Source organism: Entelurus aequoreus, linkage group LG26 (genome assembly GCF_033978785.1).
Source record: "Entelurus aequoreus isolate RoL-2023_Sb linkage group LG26, RoL_Eaeq_v1.1, whole genome shotgun sequence".
Taxonomy (NCBI): domain Eukaryota; kingdom Metazoa; phylum Chordata; class Actinopteri; order Syngnathiformes; family Syngnathidae; genus Entelurus; species Entelurus aequoreus.
In genome coordinates, this window is record NC_084756.1 from 27,234,198 (window position 1) to 27,249,126 (window position 14,929).

The following is a 14,929-nucleotide window of genomic DNA, read 5'->3' on the forward strand; positions in this document are numbered from 1 at the left end:
TCTGGGTATTCAAAATACATGCATATTGAAGACTAAATTGTCAATAGGTGTGACTATTATTGTGAATTATTTGTCTATATGTGTTATTTGGTGACCAGCTGGGTTAGGCTCCAGCTCAGCTGTGACCCTGAAAAAGTAGCCAATGAACATCATGATGTATTTTGCAATGACCGCGTCCCATATTGCATTGACAAGTTGTCATTTCTGACAGCACTTCCCTCCAAATCATCACTTTTTCACGCTAAGTGAGCTAAGTTTCCTGGAAATCCCATCACAGAACTCTCCATATTCACTGCAATGAGCCATAATCTAGTTCTCCATATTTTACCAATGGATATACTGTAGGTGTGTGTTCGCGTTAGGGCCTCTCATGTCTACGTGTTTTTGATCTTTCTGAAATGGGCTTTGGTCAGGCTGTCAAAATTCCAGGTGTGGAGTCCTGAGGAATGTTTTGCATTAGGACTTGAGGCACATCCTTAAATGTGCTGTCATTAAAAAAGGGAAATATGTGGAAGCCTTTCAGCTATCAATGTATTATATGCTACTAGTAACTGGGGGCTTGACAGGGGGTTTCTATGCCCCTTTATATGTGGGCTCTGTACCGAGGATGTCGTTGTGGCTTGTGCAGCCCTTTGAGACACTTGTGATTTAGGGCTATATAAATAAATATTGATTGATTGATTGATAGGGTCTCCCAAGACAAACAGGTCCTAGGCGAGGGACCAGACAAAGAGCAGCTCGAAAACCTCTATGGAAAGACAAAACCAAGGACCCCTTTGGAGCCAGGCCTGGAGGTAGGGCTCGATGGTGAGCACCTGGTGGCTGGGCCTGAGCACAGCCCGAAGAGGCAACGTTGGTCCCCCCTCTAATGGACTCACCACTCTTAGGAGGGGGCATACAGGTCGGGTCCAATGTGGGCTTGGCGGCAGCAGAAGACAGGGCCCTTGGCGGTCTGATCCTCGGCTACAGAAGCTAGCTTTTGGGGCAAGGAACGTCACCTCGCTGGGGGGGAGGACCCTAAGCTGGTTTGCGAGGTGGAGAAATTCCGGCTGGATCTAGTTGGACTCACTTCGACGCACAGCAAGGGCTTTGGAACCAGTCCTCTTGAGAGGGGCTGGACTCTCTTCCACTCTGCCGTTGCAAGCAGCGAGAGATGACTGGCAGGGGTGGCAATACTTGTTGCACCGCGGCTCAGAGCCTGTATTTTGGAGTTTAACCCAGTATACGAAATGGTAGCTTCTCCGGGTGGGGGACGGGTCTTGACTGTTGTTTGTGCTTACGCACCAAACAGCAATTCAGAGTACCTGCCTTTAGGTCAGCGTTTCTCAAAGTGTGGGGCGCGCCCCACTGGTGGGGAATAGAGACATGACAGGTGGGGCGCGAGGAACGGGAGGAAATTTCACTTTGATTTTTTTTATTTTTTTATTATTATATTCTTTGATTTTTTTTTTTTACTATGCTTTCATTTTCTATACACACTGGAAATCACTTTGTGATTCTGTCTGTGAAATCCGCTATATAGATAAATGTATATTACTTATTTTTCCTGTATGCTTTACATTTCTAGGTAGGAGCGAAAGTTTGACAGACAGCAACAGTAACTAATGGGGGCGGGGCTAAGCGGAAGCTTTGTGAATGGCCAGTCACTGTGCGAGGATTTGCTGTTTTGCAAATACATAAAAAATAGAGCCACTGCTGATGAGCTGTTCAAGATAATGGACAGTTTCCTCAAAGAACACGACCTTAAATGGGAAAACTGTGTGGGCTTTTGCTCTGATGGCGCGCATGGCAAAGTCAAGAAACGGGCTGCAGGCTCTAATAAAGAGGGTTGCGCCAAATGCGCATTGGACACAATGTGTCATTCACCGGGAAGCACTCGCGTCAAGGCAGCTCAGCCCCGAATTCAAAGAGGTTTTAACAGTGTCAGTGTCAAGCCTGCAACCCCCATTTGAAAAGCTGTGCAGTGCAAAACAGGATCATTGCAGCCACTAATGCTGGAGTACTGTAAAACTCATGTTCACTTGCCCTGTCCTCCTTTTTTTGGCAAAGATTGCAAAGTGGCACTTTTATTTTCATTTATTATTGAACTTGATGCAAGTTATTTGATTTATTATTGAACTTGATGCAAGTTATAACACTTTTGTTTTATTTATTATTGAACTTGATGCAAGTTATAACACTTTTATTTGATTTATTATTGAACTTGATGCAAGTTATAACACTTTTTTTGATTTATTATTGAACTTGATGCAAGTTATTTGATTTATTATTGAACTTGATGCAAGTTATAACACTTTTTTTGATTTATTATTGAACTTGATGCAAGTTATAACACTTTTGTTTTATTTATTACTGAACTTGATGCAAGTTATAACACTTTTATTTGATTTATTATTGAACTTGATGCAAGTTATAACACTTTTGTTTGATTTATTATTGAACTTGATGCAAGTTATTTGATTTATTATTGAACTTGATGCAAGTTATAACACTTTTATTTGATTTATTATTGAACTTGATGCAAGTTATAACACTTTTTTTGATTTATTATTGAACTTGATGCAAGTTATAACACTTTTATTTGATTTATTATTGAACTTGATGCAAGTTATAACACTTTTTTTGATTTATTATTGAACTTGATGCAAGTTATAACACTTTTGTTTTATTTATTATTGAATTGATGCAAGTTATTTTATTTGATATTGAACTTGATGCAAGTTATACCACAGCTGCACAGTTATTTTATTTATTATTGAACTTGATTTTATTTTATGTTATTGAGTTTGAATGTATAAAACTTGATGTTACTTGATGTTCGATAAATTTGAAAATGTTAAGCTTGGCATTAGCGTTCTGTTGGGGCGATGGGGGCAGGTGGGGCTTGAAAACTCCCCCTTGTCCAAAGTGGGGGATGACAAAAAAAGTTTGAGAACCACTGCTTTAGGTTATGTGATCACCAGACTTTGTCTGTTGGGTAGTTAGCAACATAACTCAAAAAGTTATGGGCAGATTTTTAAAAAACTTTTCTTATAAGCAACGAGTGATTAATGTTTGGAGGTGATCCGGATCATTTCTATTACGATACATCATGTTTATGGTACAGTGGTGAAATTTTTTTTGTGTGTATGGTCGCATCCCAGGCCCCACCACCACCCACAGAGACAAAGAGCGCGGATGACCGACAAGAGGGTTCACTATGTTGATCTCATTCAGCTATAGAACAATTATAATGAGACAAAAACACAGGATGGCGGCGTAACAATATCAATTAAATATTTAAATTATTTCCTGCTAACAGATTGATTTTTTTGTTTTTTGCAATTAAAGTCTTTGTACGTCTAGGGACTTATTTCCTGAGTAAACAATAACAAAAACGACAAAACACATTTAGCTAGTAAAAAACATTGATCTAACCACTGTGGTATCGACCTGATACGATACTACTTGGTATCTACTTGGTTACTGTCGATATTTGTATCAAGCCGCCCACCTTGTTTACATTCAAGAGCTCTGGCTTGCGGTTAGCATATCCTCCTACGGCAGGGGTGTCAAACTCATTTTAGATGGGGGGCCACATGGAGAGAAATCTACTTCCAAGTGGGCCGGACTGGTAAAATCACGGCACGATAACTTAAAAATAAAGACAACTTCAGATTGTTCTCTGTGTTTAAAAATAGAACAAGCACATTCTGAAATTGTACAAATCATAATGTTGTTGGGTTTTTTTACACTTGCATGTTGCGCTTAATAGTATTCTATCTTTATTTGTCGTTATTTATGTTTTCTGAATATATTATGTGATAATGTTCATCAGTCAACTCATTGGTGTTAATTTTCAATCAATAAAGATAAAAATATGATATCAAAATCAAATTACAGGTTATTATTTATGTAGTTTGATCAATTTCCTCGACTGATGTACTAACATCTAGTGGACACATTTAGAGCAGCTGTTCAGGTTAATTTTTATACTTAGCAAACTCATCCCACGGGCCGGATAAAACCTGTTCGTGGGCCTGATCCGGCCCTCGGGCCGTACGTTTGACACCCCTGTCCTACGGTGTGTAGTGTACGTAGCATGTTTAGCTAGAGCTCATCCTCCTGGTATTTGTAAGAAAACATAGATTATTTGCCACCATAGAGGCAAGGAATTTGGACTTGGAAGTGGTTTTGCAGTTGCACTGTGGGGGGACATTAGCCGCTAGCAAGGACGCTAAATTGCGTTGAGGATGCTTGTCACTGGTCTTGGGTTACAGCTAGAATGTGTCATCAACATTATCCCAATGTAGCCATAATAATAAAAGCTCTATCGTCGGACAAATTTATATAATTGTTATCGTACATCGTCTATATTGCGCAACCCTGGCGCCAATGAGTTTTAAGTACAAAGTGCTTATGTAAGCTACTTTTTCCTGAACCCTTGTTTTGTCAGACTGGATGTTGCGCACTGCAATGTTATTGTGAAGTGCTACAAGTGCGTTGCTGTTCTCAGGGGCGCTTATTGGCTGATATGTTTTTGAGTTTTGAGTGTGGAGACGACAGTTTGCTGTTGTGAAATAAAAACAGTGTCTTATTAATTACGGCTAGTGTCATGTCTGGACGTTAATCCTGAACTCTTGGTTTAGTTCACAACAACACAAGCAGATGTTACGGGAATATGCGTTGTCCTGACTAGTATTAGCTTCAAAGTGTGTTCGCAGACATAGCCGGTGTTGCTGGTTGCTATTTTGATGATGTTTAGTTCGAGGAAGGGGCTGTTGAGTGTTTTGGGGACGAATGAGTTTTGATTTTCCCAGACAAATGTTCCTTAAATGACAGCATTTCAGTCAGATTTATGTCAATTTACGTGACATTCTGCATGGAACAGGTTGAGTGGAACGAGGGATATTGAGACCATTTGGTTATCACCGTCCAAGATCCTTTCATATCTTCCAAGATACCATCTTTTGCCTTCATAACCTGCTCAGTGGCCTTGTGGTTAGAGTGTCCGCCCTGAGATCGGTAGGTCGTGAGTTCAAACCCCGGCCGAGTCATACCAAAGACTATAAAAATGGGACCCATTACCTCCCTGCTTGGCACTCAGCATCAAGGGTTGGAATTGGGGGTTAAATCACCGAAATGATTCCAGAGCGCGGCCACCGCTGCTGCTTACTGCTCCCTTCACCTCCCAGGGGGTGGAACAAGGGTTGCGTCAAATGCAGAGGGTAATTTCACCACACCTAGTGTGTGTGTGACTATCAGGGGTACTTTAACTTTAACTTTCTTGAAGTTGCAACCAGTGTTGATTGGTGTGTCTCCACTTTCTGAGCATTTCCGAATATCTAATTTCTTTTCACTTTTCACACTCATTTTCTTTGCCACACATTGCCATCAGAGTATGGAAAAATTGACAACAAAGAATCTTTGAAGTCTACCTCATGCTTGGGAGACATATTGAAAACAAAACAGTTCGACCCTGAACGTGACATTGTTCTGCCTGAGTGTAATAAATCGTGACTATGTTGTGTTTTTCAAAGTGTGAAACAGTAATCCTTGGAGAATATAATACAGTTTGGCCCCTACTCTCTGCAAAAACAAAGCTCATTTTGTGGAGTTGACTGCTCTCTGTGGGAGTACAAAACAACAAATTATGTTGCCTTAACACAAGGGTGTCCAAATTACTTCCTGCGTTTTTAATTTGCCCCATGAGATGTCTTGAGTTTAAGAAATATGACCCGTGCGGTATTTTGCAATTATTTTAAGAATGTTGTTTCTGCAACTGTGCCACCACCTTGGGGAGTATTTCAGGTTAAGGCCAATATTTGTGCTTTGAACTGAACATGGCACAGCATTCACTGATATGACCCAATCCAGAAAACCTTCCCTAGTCATGGTGCAAAAAAAAAAGCAAAAAGTCAACACACATGGTTGCACATAACACAACCTGCTCACTGACAGTTGTGGATATTATTTAAAAAAATGTCCATGCACCATAAAATAATTCTAAATTACACACATTTAAATCCTTTATAATGCATGATAGGGTAATGCAAAACACTCTCTCCATACTTATCTATGTTTGGCGCATTTTGCAGCTTCATATTTCTGATTGATTACAAAACTTTAAGGAGGCCGTCACGGAAGTAAACAAAGTAGGAGCCGAATTTCAATTATATATAAAAATGGGACCCATTACCTCCCTGCTTGGCACTCAGCATCAAGGGTTGGAATTGGGAGTTAAATCGCCAAAAAATGATTCCCGGGCGCGGCCACCGCTGCTGCTCACTGCTCCCCTCACCTCCCAGGGGATGAGGGTGATGGGTCAAATGCAGAGGATAATCTCACCACACCTAGAGTGTGTGTGACAATCATTGGTACTTTAACTTTAACTTTATATGAATTATTAATTATATATCCATTATATTAATATAACATGTGCACATATACAGTATATGTATGGGCTATATTAATATAGTTACTTGACATGCAGTTAGCTTTTGGCCCTTGACCAAATTTTTTTAGCCCAGTGCAAGTCAAAAAGGTTTGGACACCCCTGCCTTAACATAACTGGAGTTAGCTTAGCAGGTTTACAAAACATGTTTTTTTTCTTTATTTGGAGTGCCTCTGCACTTAAAAAAACCCTCTGTTTTAGAACGACAAAATCAATGTTGAGTTTGAGTTGAGTTGAGTTTGGTCTTTCTTACTTCAAAAATAAAGTAGTTAAGCCAGTCTTGCAATATCCTCAACAGTTCAGCGTGCATGTGAGTTTGGAAAGAAATGTTTTCAATTTGTTCCGTGTGCTGCCAGGTTGTAAAGATGAGGGGCTGGATTTTCAGCGCCATGCTGCTGCTGTCACTCACGGCACACACTGAAGCACAAGGTAAGCATTTCATGATTTGAATTCACTGTAATCGTCGTTTGCCTTCATGAGATTGTTTCTTGATGCATTATTCCTGATTTTACAGGCAGGTGTAACAACGTCCAGGCAGCGGACATTATTTTCCTAGTGGACGGATCGTCCAGCATTGGAAGACCTAACTTCCTGCAAGTGAAAAGCTTTATAGCTGGGATCATCAAACCTTTTGCAAGATCCGTAAGCGAGTCAGGAATTCGCTTTGGGCTAATACAGTACAGTGACACCTCCAGGTGACCGACAGCGCTTCCTTTTTTGACTGTAAACGAGAGAACATGTTGCACTCATCCATCCTTCTGTCCACCCAGGGTTGAGTTCACCTTTAGAACTTACACTAACGGCACGGCGTTGATCAAGGCTGTGCAGAGTCTCAACTACAAGGGTGGAAACACACACACTGGTGCTGGTCTCAAGTTTGTCGCAGATAACTTCTTTAACCCCGCGTACAGCCGGGATGTGCCAAAGGTGTGTGAGAGGCAGCCATTCTTTGAAATGTCAGCATTATTCGGCCACTTAGGACCATATTTACTAAAGGTTTGACTGTACTAAACATGTGCAAACTTAATAACGCACACAAAGCTGATCTAAAGGTGTGCAAAATGGATTGTGTTTGTTAAGTGAGCAGTACAAGGCGTCTCTGTCTTAAAGGCCTACTGAAAGCCACTACTAGCGACCACGCAGTCTGATAGTTTATATATCAATGATGAAATCTTAACATTGCAACACATGCCAATACGACCGCGTTAACTTATAAAGTGACATTTTAAATTTCCCGCGAAACTTCCGGTTGAAAACGTCTATGTATGATGACGTTTGCGCGTGACGTCGATGGTTGAAACGGAAGTATTCGGACACATTGTATCCCAATACAAACAGCTCTGTTTTCATCGCAAAATTCCACAGTATTCTGGACATCTGTGTTGGTGAATCTTTTGCAATTTGTTTAATGAACAATGAAGACTGCAAAGAAGAAAGCTGTAGGTGGGATCGGTGTATTAGCGGCATTACTTTGACTTGGATAGCAGACGCGCTATCCGACGCTAGCCGCCGACCGCATCGATGATCGGGTGAAGTTCTTCGTCGCGCCGTCGATCGCTGGAACGCAGGTGAGCACGGGTGTTGATGAGCCGATGAGGGCTGGCGTAGGTGGAGCGCTAATGTTTTTATCATAGCTCTGACGAGGTCCCGTAGCTAAGTTAGCTTCAATGGCGTCGTTAGCAACAGCATTGCTAGGCTTCGACAGGCGGCACAGCATTAACCGTGTAGTTACAGGTCCAGTGTTTGGTTCGGTGTCTCCTGATAGTAGTATTGTTGATCTGCTGTCTATCCTTCCAGTCAGGGGCTTATTTATTTTGTTTCTATCTGCATTTAAGCACGATGCTATCACGTTAGCTCCGTAGCTAAAGTGCTTCGCCGATGTATTGTCGTAGAGATAAAAGTCACTGTGAATGTCTATTTTGCGTTCTCGACTCTCATTTTCAAGAGGATATAGTATCCGAGGTGGTTTAAAATACAAATCCGTGATCCAAAATAGAAAAAGGAGAAAGTGTGGAATCCAATGAGCCCTTTTACCTAAGTTACGGTCAGAGCGAAAAAAGATACGTCCTGCACTGCACTCTAGTCCTTCACTCTCACGTTCCTCATCCACGAATCTTTCATCCTCGCTCAAATTAATGGGGTAATCGTCGCATTCTCTGTCCGAATCGCTCTCGCTGCTGGTGTAAACAACGGGGAAATGCGAGGAGCCCTTCAACCTGTGACGTCACGCTACTTCCGGTACAGGCAAGGCTTTTTTTATCAGCGACCAAAAGTTGCAAACTTTATCGTCGATGTTCTCTACTAAATCCTTTCAGCAAAAATATGGCAATATCGCGAATTGATCAAGTATGACACATAGAATGGATCTGTTATCCCCGTTTAAATAAAAAAAAATCATTTCAGTAGGCTTTTAATTAATATGCAGAATCAATCAATCAATCAATCAAAATGTATTTATTTAGCCCTAAATCACAAGTGTTTCAAAGGGTTGCACAAGCCACGACGATATATATGCTGATCATCTAAATGTCCACAATACTGGGGAAGAAGATGCAAATATAATATGCAGCACGCGCAATGTGATTCATCAGCACCGTTTTTGCGAGCACTATTTAGCAATGTATTTAGAACCCCTGAAAAGCATCGTATTTTTCGGACTTTAGAGTGCACCGGGTTATTAGCTGCACCGACTAAATTATAGAAAATAAATTATATTTCTCATATACCGTATTTTTCGGAGTATAAGTCGCTCCGGAGTATAAGTCGCACCGGCCGAAAATGCATAATAAAGAAGGAAAAAAACATATATAAATCGCACTGGAGTATAAGTCGCATTTTTTGGGGAAATGTATTTGATAAAAGCCAACACCAAGAATAGACATTTGAAAGGCAATTTAAAATAAATAAAGAATAGTGAACAACAGGCTGAATAAGTGTACGTTATATGAGGCATAAATAACCAACTGAGAACGTGCCTGGTATGTTAACGTAACATATTATGGTAAGAGTCATTCAAATAACTATAACATATAGAACATGCTATACGTTTACCAAACAATCTGTCACTCCTAATCGCTAAATCCCATGAAATCTTATACGTCTAGTCTCTTACGTGAATGAGATAAATAATATTAGTTGATATTTTACGGTAATGTGTTAATAATTTCACACATAAGTGGCTCCTGAATATAAGTCGCACCCCCGGCCTAACCATGAAAAAAACTGCGACTTACAGTCCGAAAAATACGGTAATAGCCATACCTGACTGTAAACCACAGATATACAGTATGTTGCGAAATGAGTTATTTACACAGAAAGATTTTGTAAATGTTTATTTACAAACCTTAATTGTTTCCAAACTGTGTCTGTAACACGGCAGTAAAACGGCTGCTCAAACAAAACAGAAGTCGTTGTCATGGACCCACGAGCTGCGGAAGCTAGCTCGCCAATCAGCAAAACAGACTCCATAACTACACAGTGAGGTTTTAGTGAATTTACTGAAGAATTTGTGGAACTGAAACAATACAAAAAGAATGTCGTAAGTTAATAATACCAACACAGACACTCATAAACAAGCTAGCATATTAACTATTGCTAACAACGCTAGCGTCATTACGATAGCACCTACAAATATGCATGAAAACACTCCTAAAGACATCACACATGGGACAGTTTAGTAAGCATAAACAGTTTTAGTTATACTGTAAAACTTAAAATCGTTGCTCGGACTGATGAATGAAGAATCCATGTGAGTAGAAACGCTATCGAACAGTACTCCGGTTGGGAAAAAAAAAAAAAAAGCACTAGTGGAAGGACACTGGAGCTCCTGTAGTGAGCGAACTCGTCCACAAAATAAAACACCTTATCAGCGTATTTTCTTGGGGTTTTTTGGAACTCTTTTTTTTATGGCCTGAAGGGAGAAAATACATTTATAATTTAGCCGCACCCTCTACAAAGTGTAGAAAAAAAGTAGCGGCTTATAGTCTGTAATTTACGGTACGTGCAAACTGACACACACACAGCCGAGACAAAGGATCTGTGCTAGCGCTGCAAAGACAGACGACTGACAGAGAATCATCCGTCATACGTATGTGTGTCAACATATTTGCATGGTTTATCAGAAATAGAAAATATTAGACATATCGTCTATTCAGCAACATCCTTTCATGATTTTACAGCTGCATGCTGGGTGATTTAAGGGGCTGATTAAAACAAATTAAAATGTATGCGTCAGGCTGAATAAGTGTACTTTATATGAGGCATAAATAACCAACTGAGAAGGTGCCTGGTATGTTAACGTAACATATTATGGTAAGAGTCATTCAAATAACTATAACATATAGAACATGCTATACGTTTACCAAACAATCTGTCACTCCTAATCGCTAAATCCCATGAAATCTTATACGTCTAGTCTCTTACGTGAATGAGCTAAATAATATTATTTGATATTTTACAGTAATGTGTTAATAATTTCACACATAAGGCGTTCCTGAGTACAAGTCGCACCCCCGGCCAAACTATGAAAAAAACTGCGAATTATAGTCCGGAAAATATGGTACTATTAACCGCAAAATGTACACTACCGTTCAAAAGTTTGGGGTCACCCAAACAATTTTGTGGAATAGACTTCATTTCTAAGAACAAGAATAGATTGTCGAGTTTCAGATGAAAGTTCTCTTTTTCTGGCCATTTTGAGCGTTTAATTGACCCCACAATTGTGATGCTCCAGAAACTCAATCTGCTCAAAGGAAGGTCAGTTTTGTAGCTTCTGTAACGAGCTAAACTGTTTTCAGATGTGTGAACATGATTGCACAAGGGTTTTCTAATCATCAATTAGCCTTCTGAGCCAATGAGCAAACACATTGTACCATTAGAACACTGGAGTGATAGTTGCTGGAAATGGGCCTCTATACACCTAAGTAGATATTGCACCAAAAACCAGACATTTGCAGCTAGAATAGTCATTTACCACATTAGCAATGTATAGAGTGTATTTCTTTAAAGTTAAGACTAGTTTAAAGTTATCTTCATTGAAAAGTACAGTGCTTTTCCTTCAAAAATAAGGACATTTACATGTGACCCCAAACTTTTGAACGGTAGTGTAAGTCTAAAAAAACAACAACATTATGATTTGTACAATTTCAGAATGTGCTTGTTCTATTTTTAAACAAAGAAAACAATCTGAAGTTGTCTTTATTTTTAAGTTATCGTGCCGTGATTTTACCAGTCCGGCCCACTTGGGAGTAGATTTTTCTCCACGTGGCCCCCGATCCAAAATTAGTTTGACACCCCTGTTCTACATGGTGATGCCCCGTAGAGTACACGCAAAATCCTAATTTTAATAAGGCGGTCTGCACCGCCATTCAGTCTTGGTAGGTCACACGCAACACACCCACTGATAGTATCTGCAGTTGTGTAGATTGCACACGCCGTTTAGCGCGTGGTATTAGGACCTCAGTAAATGAGGCCCCTAATGTTTCCTTTTCCTTGTCAGATCGTTATCTTGATCACGGACGGGAAGTCGCAGGACAGCGTGCAAGAACCGGCGCAGAAGCTGCGAAGTAACGGGGTGCACATCTTTGCGGTTGGTACGTAGTCTCAGGAGAAGTTTGCGTTCTGTCACAGCAGCTGTGTGTGTGTTTTGTCTGATTCCTTCTTCGTCTTGTGTGTCAGGCATTAAGAGCGCGGACAGCAGTGAACTGGCGGAGATTTCCTCCAAGCCCAGCGATGATTTCACCTCCTTTGTTGGGGACTTCAAACTGCTCAACACTCTGCTTCCGCTCGTGAGCCCCCGGGTGTGCTCCACGGCAGGCGGAGTCTATGCAATTATTGGTATGTACGCTCATATATTTACACAATGTGGTGGAACTAATACACACAGTTACAGCCGGGCTGTCAAGTCTTTTTCACTAAAGGCCACATACAGAAAGAAATAAGGATGCAGGGCCTCTGGAATTCATTTATCCAAATTAAAAAACAATGCAATGTAGGTTAGGATTGTCTAATCAATGGCATCTGTCCATTTTCTACCGCTTGTCCTTCTCACATTCACAGACTAGTGTTTCTAACCAGCTAAGCAATGTTTTTCCAGAAAAAACAACCTACATTTCACATTTTCTGTTGGCGGACCTTGCCTAAAAAGATTGTTTTTAGGTGTAATAATAGATGATAAAATGAACCGGAAATCTCATATTAAAATATACAACAATAAATATTTAAATCATGAATAAAGCAAAATATTTTCTCTACCACAGGTCACTTTACCATATCTGAGTTATTGTGTGTAAATATGAGGAAATAACTACAAAAGTACACTACATTCACTAACTGTGTTACAAAAAAGGTCAGTTAGATCAGTGGATCTCAACCTTTTTTCAGTGATGTACATTTTTTTAATTCAAGTACCCCCTAATCAGAGCAAAGCATTTTTGGTTGAGAAAAAGAGATAAAGAAGTAAAATACAGCACTATGTCATCAGTTTCTGATTTATTAAATTGTATAACAGTGCAAAATATTGCTCATTTGTTGTGGTATTTCTTGAACTATTTGGAAAAAAAGATATAAAAATAACTAAAAACGTGTTGAAAAATAAACAAGTGATTCATTTATAAATAAAGATTTCTACACATAGAAGTAATCATCAACTTAAAGTGCCCTCTTTGGGGATTGTAATAGAGATCCATCTGGATTCATGAACTTAATTCTAAACATTTCTTCACAAAAAAAGAAATCTTTAACATCAATATTTATGGAACATGTCCATAAAAAATCTAGCTGTCAACACTGAATATTGCATTGTTGCATTTCTTTTCACAGTTCTTTTTGACAGACATTTTAAAAAAATCTCACGTACCCCTTGGCATACCTTCAAGTACCCCCAGGGGTACGCGTACCCCCATTTGAGAACCACTGAGTTAGATAATACATAATGTTGGATATAAATACTCAAACCCTTTATTGATGGAATCAAAAATATTGAAATTAAATGATTTGGTGCATTTGCAAACAGCTAAAATGATGTGCAAAGCCAAATATAATCTGCTACACAAGAATGTACGATTCTCAACAAAAGAGGAGAAATATAACCTCAGAGAAAAATGTAATTTAAAACATTTGTATGCACGTACAACACTTGAAACCTTTTGCATATGAGTATGTGGAATTAAATCATAAAATGGATTAATAAACAATGCACTAATATGATCCAGTTTAAGAAGAAGAAGAATCCTGATGAACATTTTGAACCTTAATAAAAATAAGATCATCTTCGTCATCTCATTATGTGATAATGGAATATTTAACTATTTATTTATGCCAACTGTTGTTTTTATTATTCATTCATTTAAACTGTGTTACAGATTGAGATCAGGAAGTGAAAACATGTGTTAGTAATTGCTATGAAGTGGAAAAAGGGTAGGATTAAATAAGATCTGATTCTTCCTAATCCTTTTTGGACATGTTGTAATTAGAAAATGGGACAATGTGAAATATGTAATGTATCATATTGTAACTGTCGGCATGTTCGAAATTAACTTAAACAACTGCAACAACAACAACGCTACTTTTCATACAACAGTACCTCTCTGTTGTTAGCTGGCTCGGTAACAATATTTGGTAACACTTTAGTATGGGGAACCTATTCTAAGTAACAAAGACTTAATTTAGAGTTTGGACACTAGGGGAACATATAAGGGTTAGGGTTAGGGTTACTAATAAGCAATAATTCTGAGGTTATTGAGGGAAGACTCTTAGTTAATGGCTTACTGGTTGTATGATAAGGCCATGCAGAATAAGGCATTAATAAGTACTTTATAATGACTAATTAAGAGCCAATATGTTACTATTTTGCATGTTAATAAGCAACTAATTAATGGTGAATATGTTCCCCATACTAAAGTGTTACCCGATATTTATATTATTACATAAATTTATATTCATATTTTGGGCTTACTTTTCGCAATATAATTAATAATTGTGAAACGTATTGACTTTTTAGAAAATGTGTTCTTTTGAACCACTAATAGTGACACATGAGCTTACCGTTGTATATTTTTGTTATATTTTTAATTTAAAATGTTTTGCAAACAGCCCTTTTAATTCCAGTTTAGGCTTAAAATGGCCTCACACTTAACCTACAAGGAGTGAAAAATGAAGGATATTAAGGATTATATTTATTATATATTGTAACAGCTTCTATCGTGTGGGACTTTTTGCCATCCATGTCAGAGGTCACTGATAGACTTGAGAGAGAGTCTAGATCAGGCCCGGGCAATTATTTTGACCCGGGGGCCTAATTTAGAGAAAAAAAATGTGTCTGGGGGCCGGTATATCTATTTTTAGGAACACTAATACAAAACCTCACAATAATGTCTGATTGAATGCTAAAAACGTTATGACAGATCCCCTTAAAAAACTGAATGGTGTTATGATCCGCTGCCCGGATCATATTTCTGTTTACGTTTTCTAGTCATTTGTGTTTTTCTGCTAGTCTTG

At 39.0% G+C, this 14,929-nt stretch overlaps 1 protein-coding gene across 1 annotated transcript in view; it reads left to right on the forward strand.

The window, feature by feature from the left end:
- The window catches only part of col7a1 (collagen, type VII, alpha 1), a 183,701-nt gene that overhangs the window by 22,667 nt on the left and 146,105 nt on the right, over positions 1-14,929 (forward strand). Inside the window, exons 2-6 of the mRNA XM_062037815.1 lie at positions 6,790-6,862; positions 6,948-7,128; positions 7,204-7,360; positions 11,931-12,024; positions 12,110-12,268. Coding sequence (XP_061893799.1) covers positions 6,799-6,862; positions 6,948-7,128; positions 7,204-7,360; positions 11,931-12,024; positions 12,110-12,268 — 655 coding nt within the window. The 5' untranslated portion in view covers positions 6,790-6,798. The remainder of the gene's footprint in view (positions 1-6,789; positions 6,863-6,947; positions 7,129-7,203; positions 7,361-11,930; positions 12,025-12,109; positions 12,269-14,929) is intronic.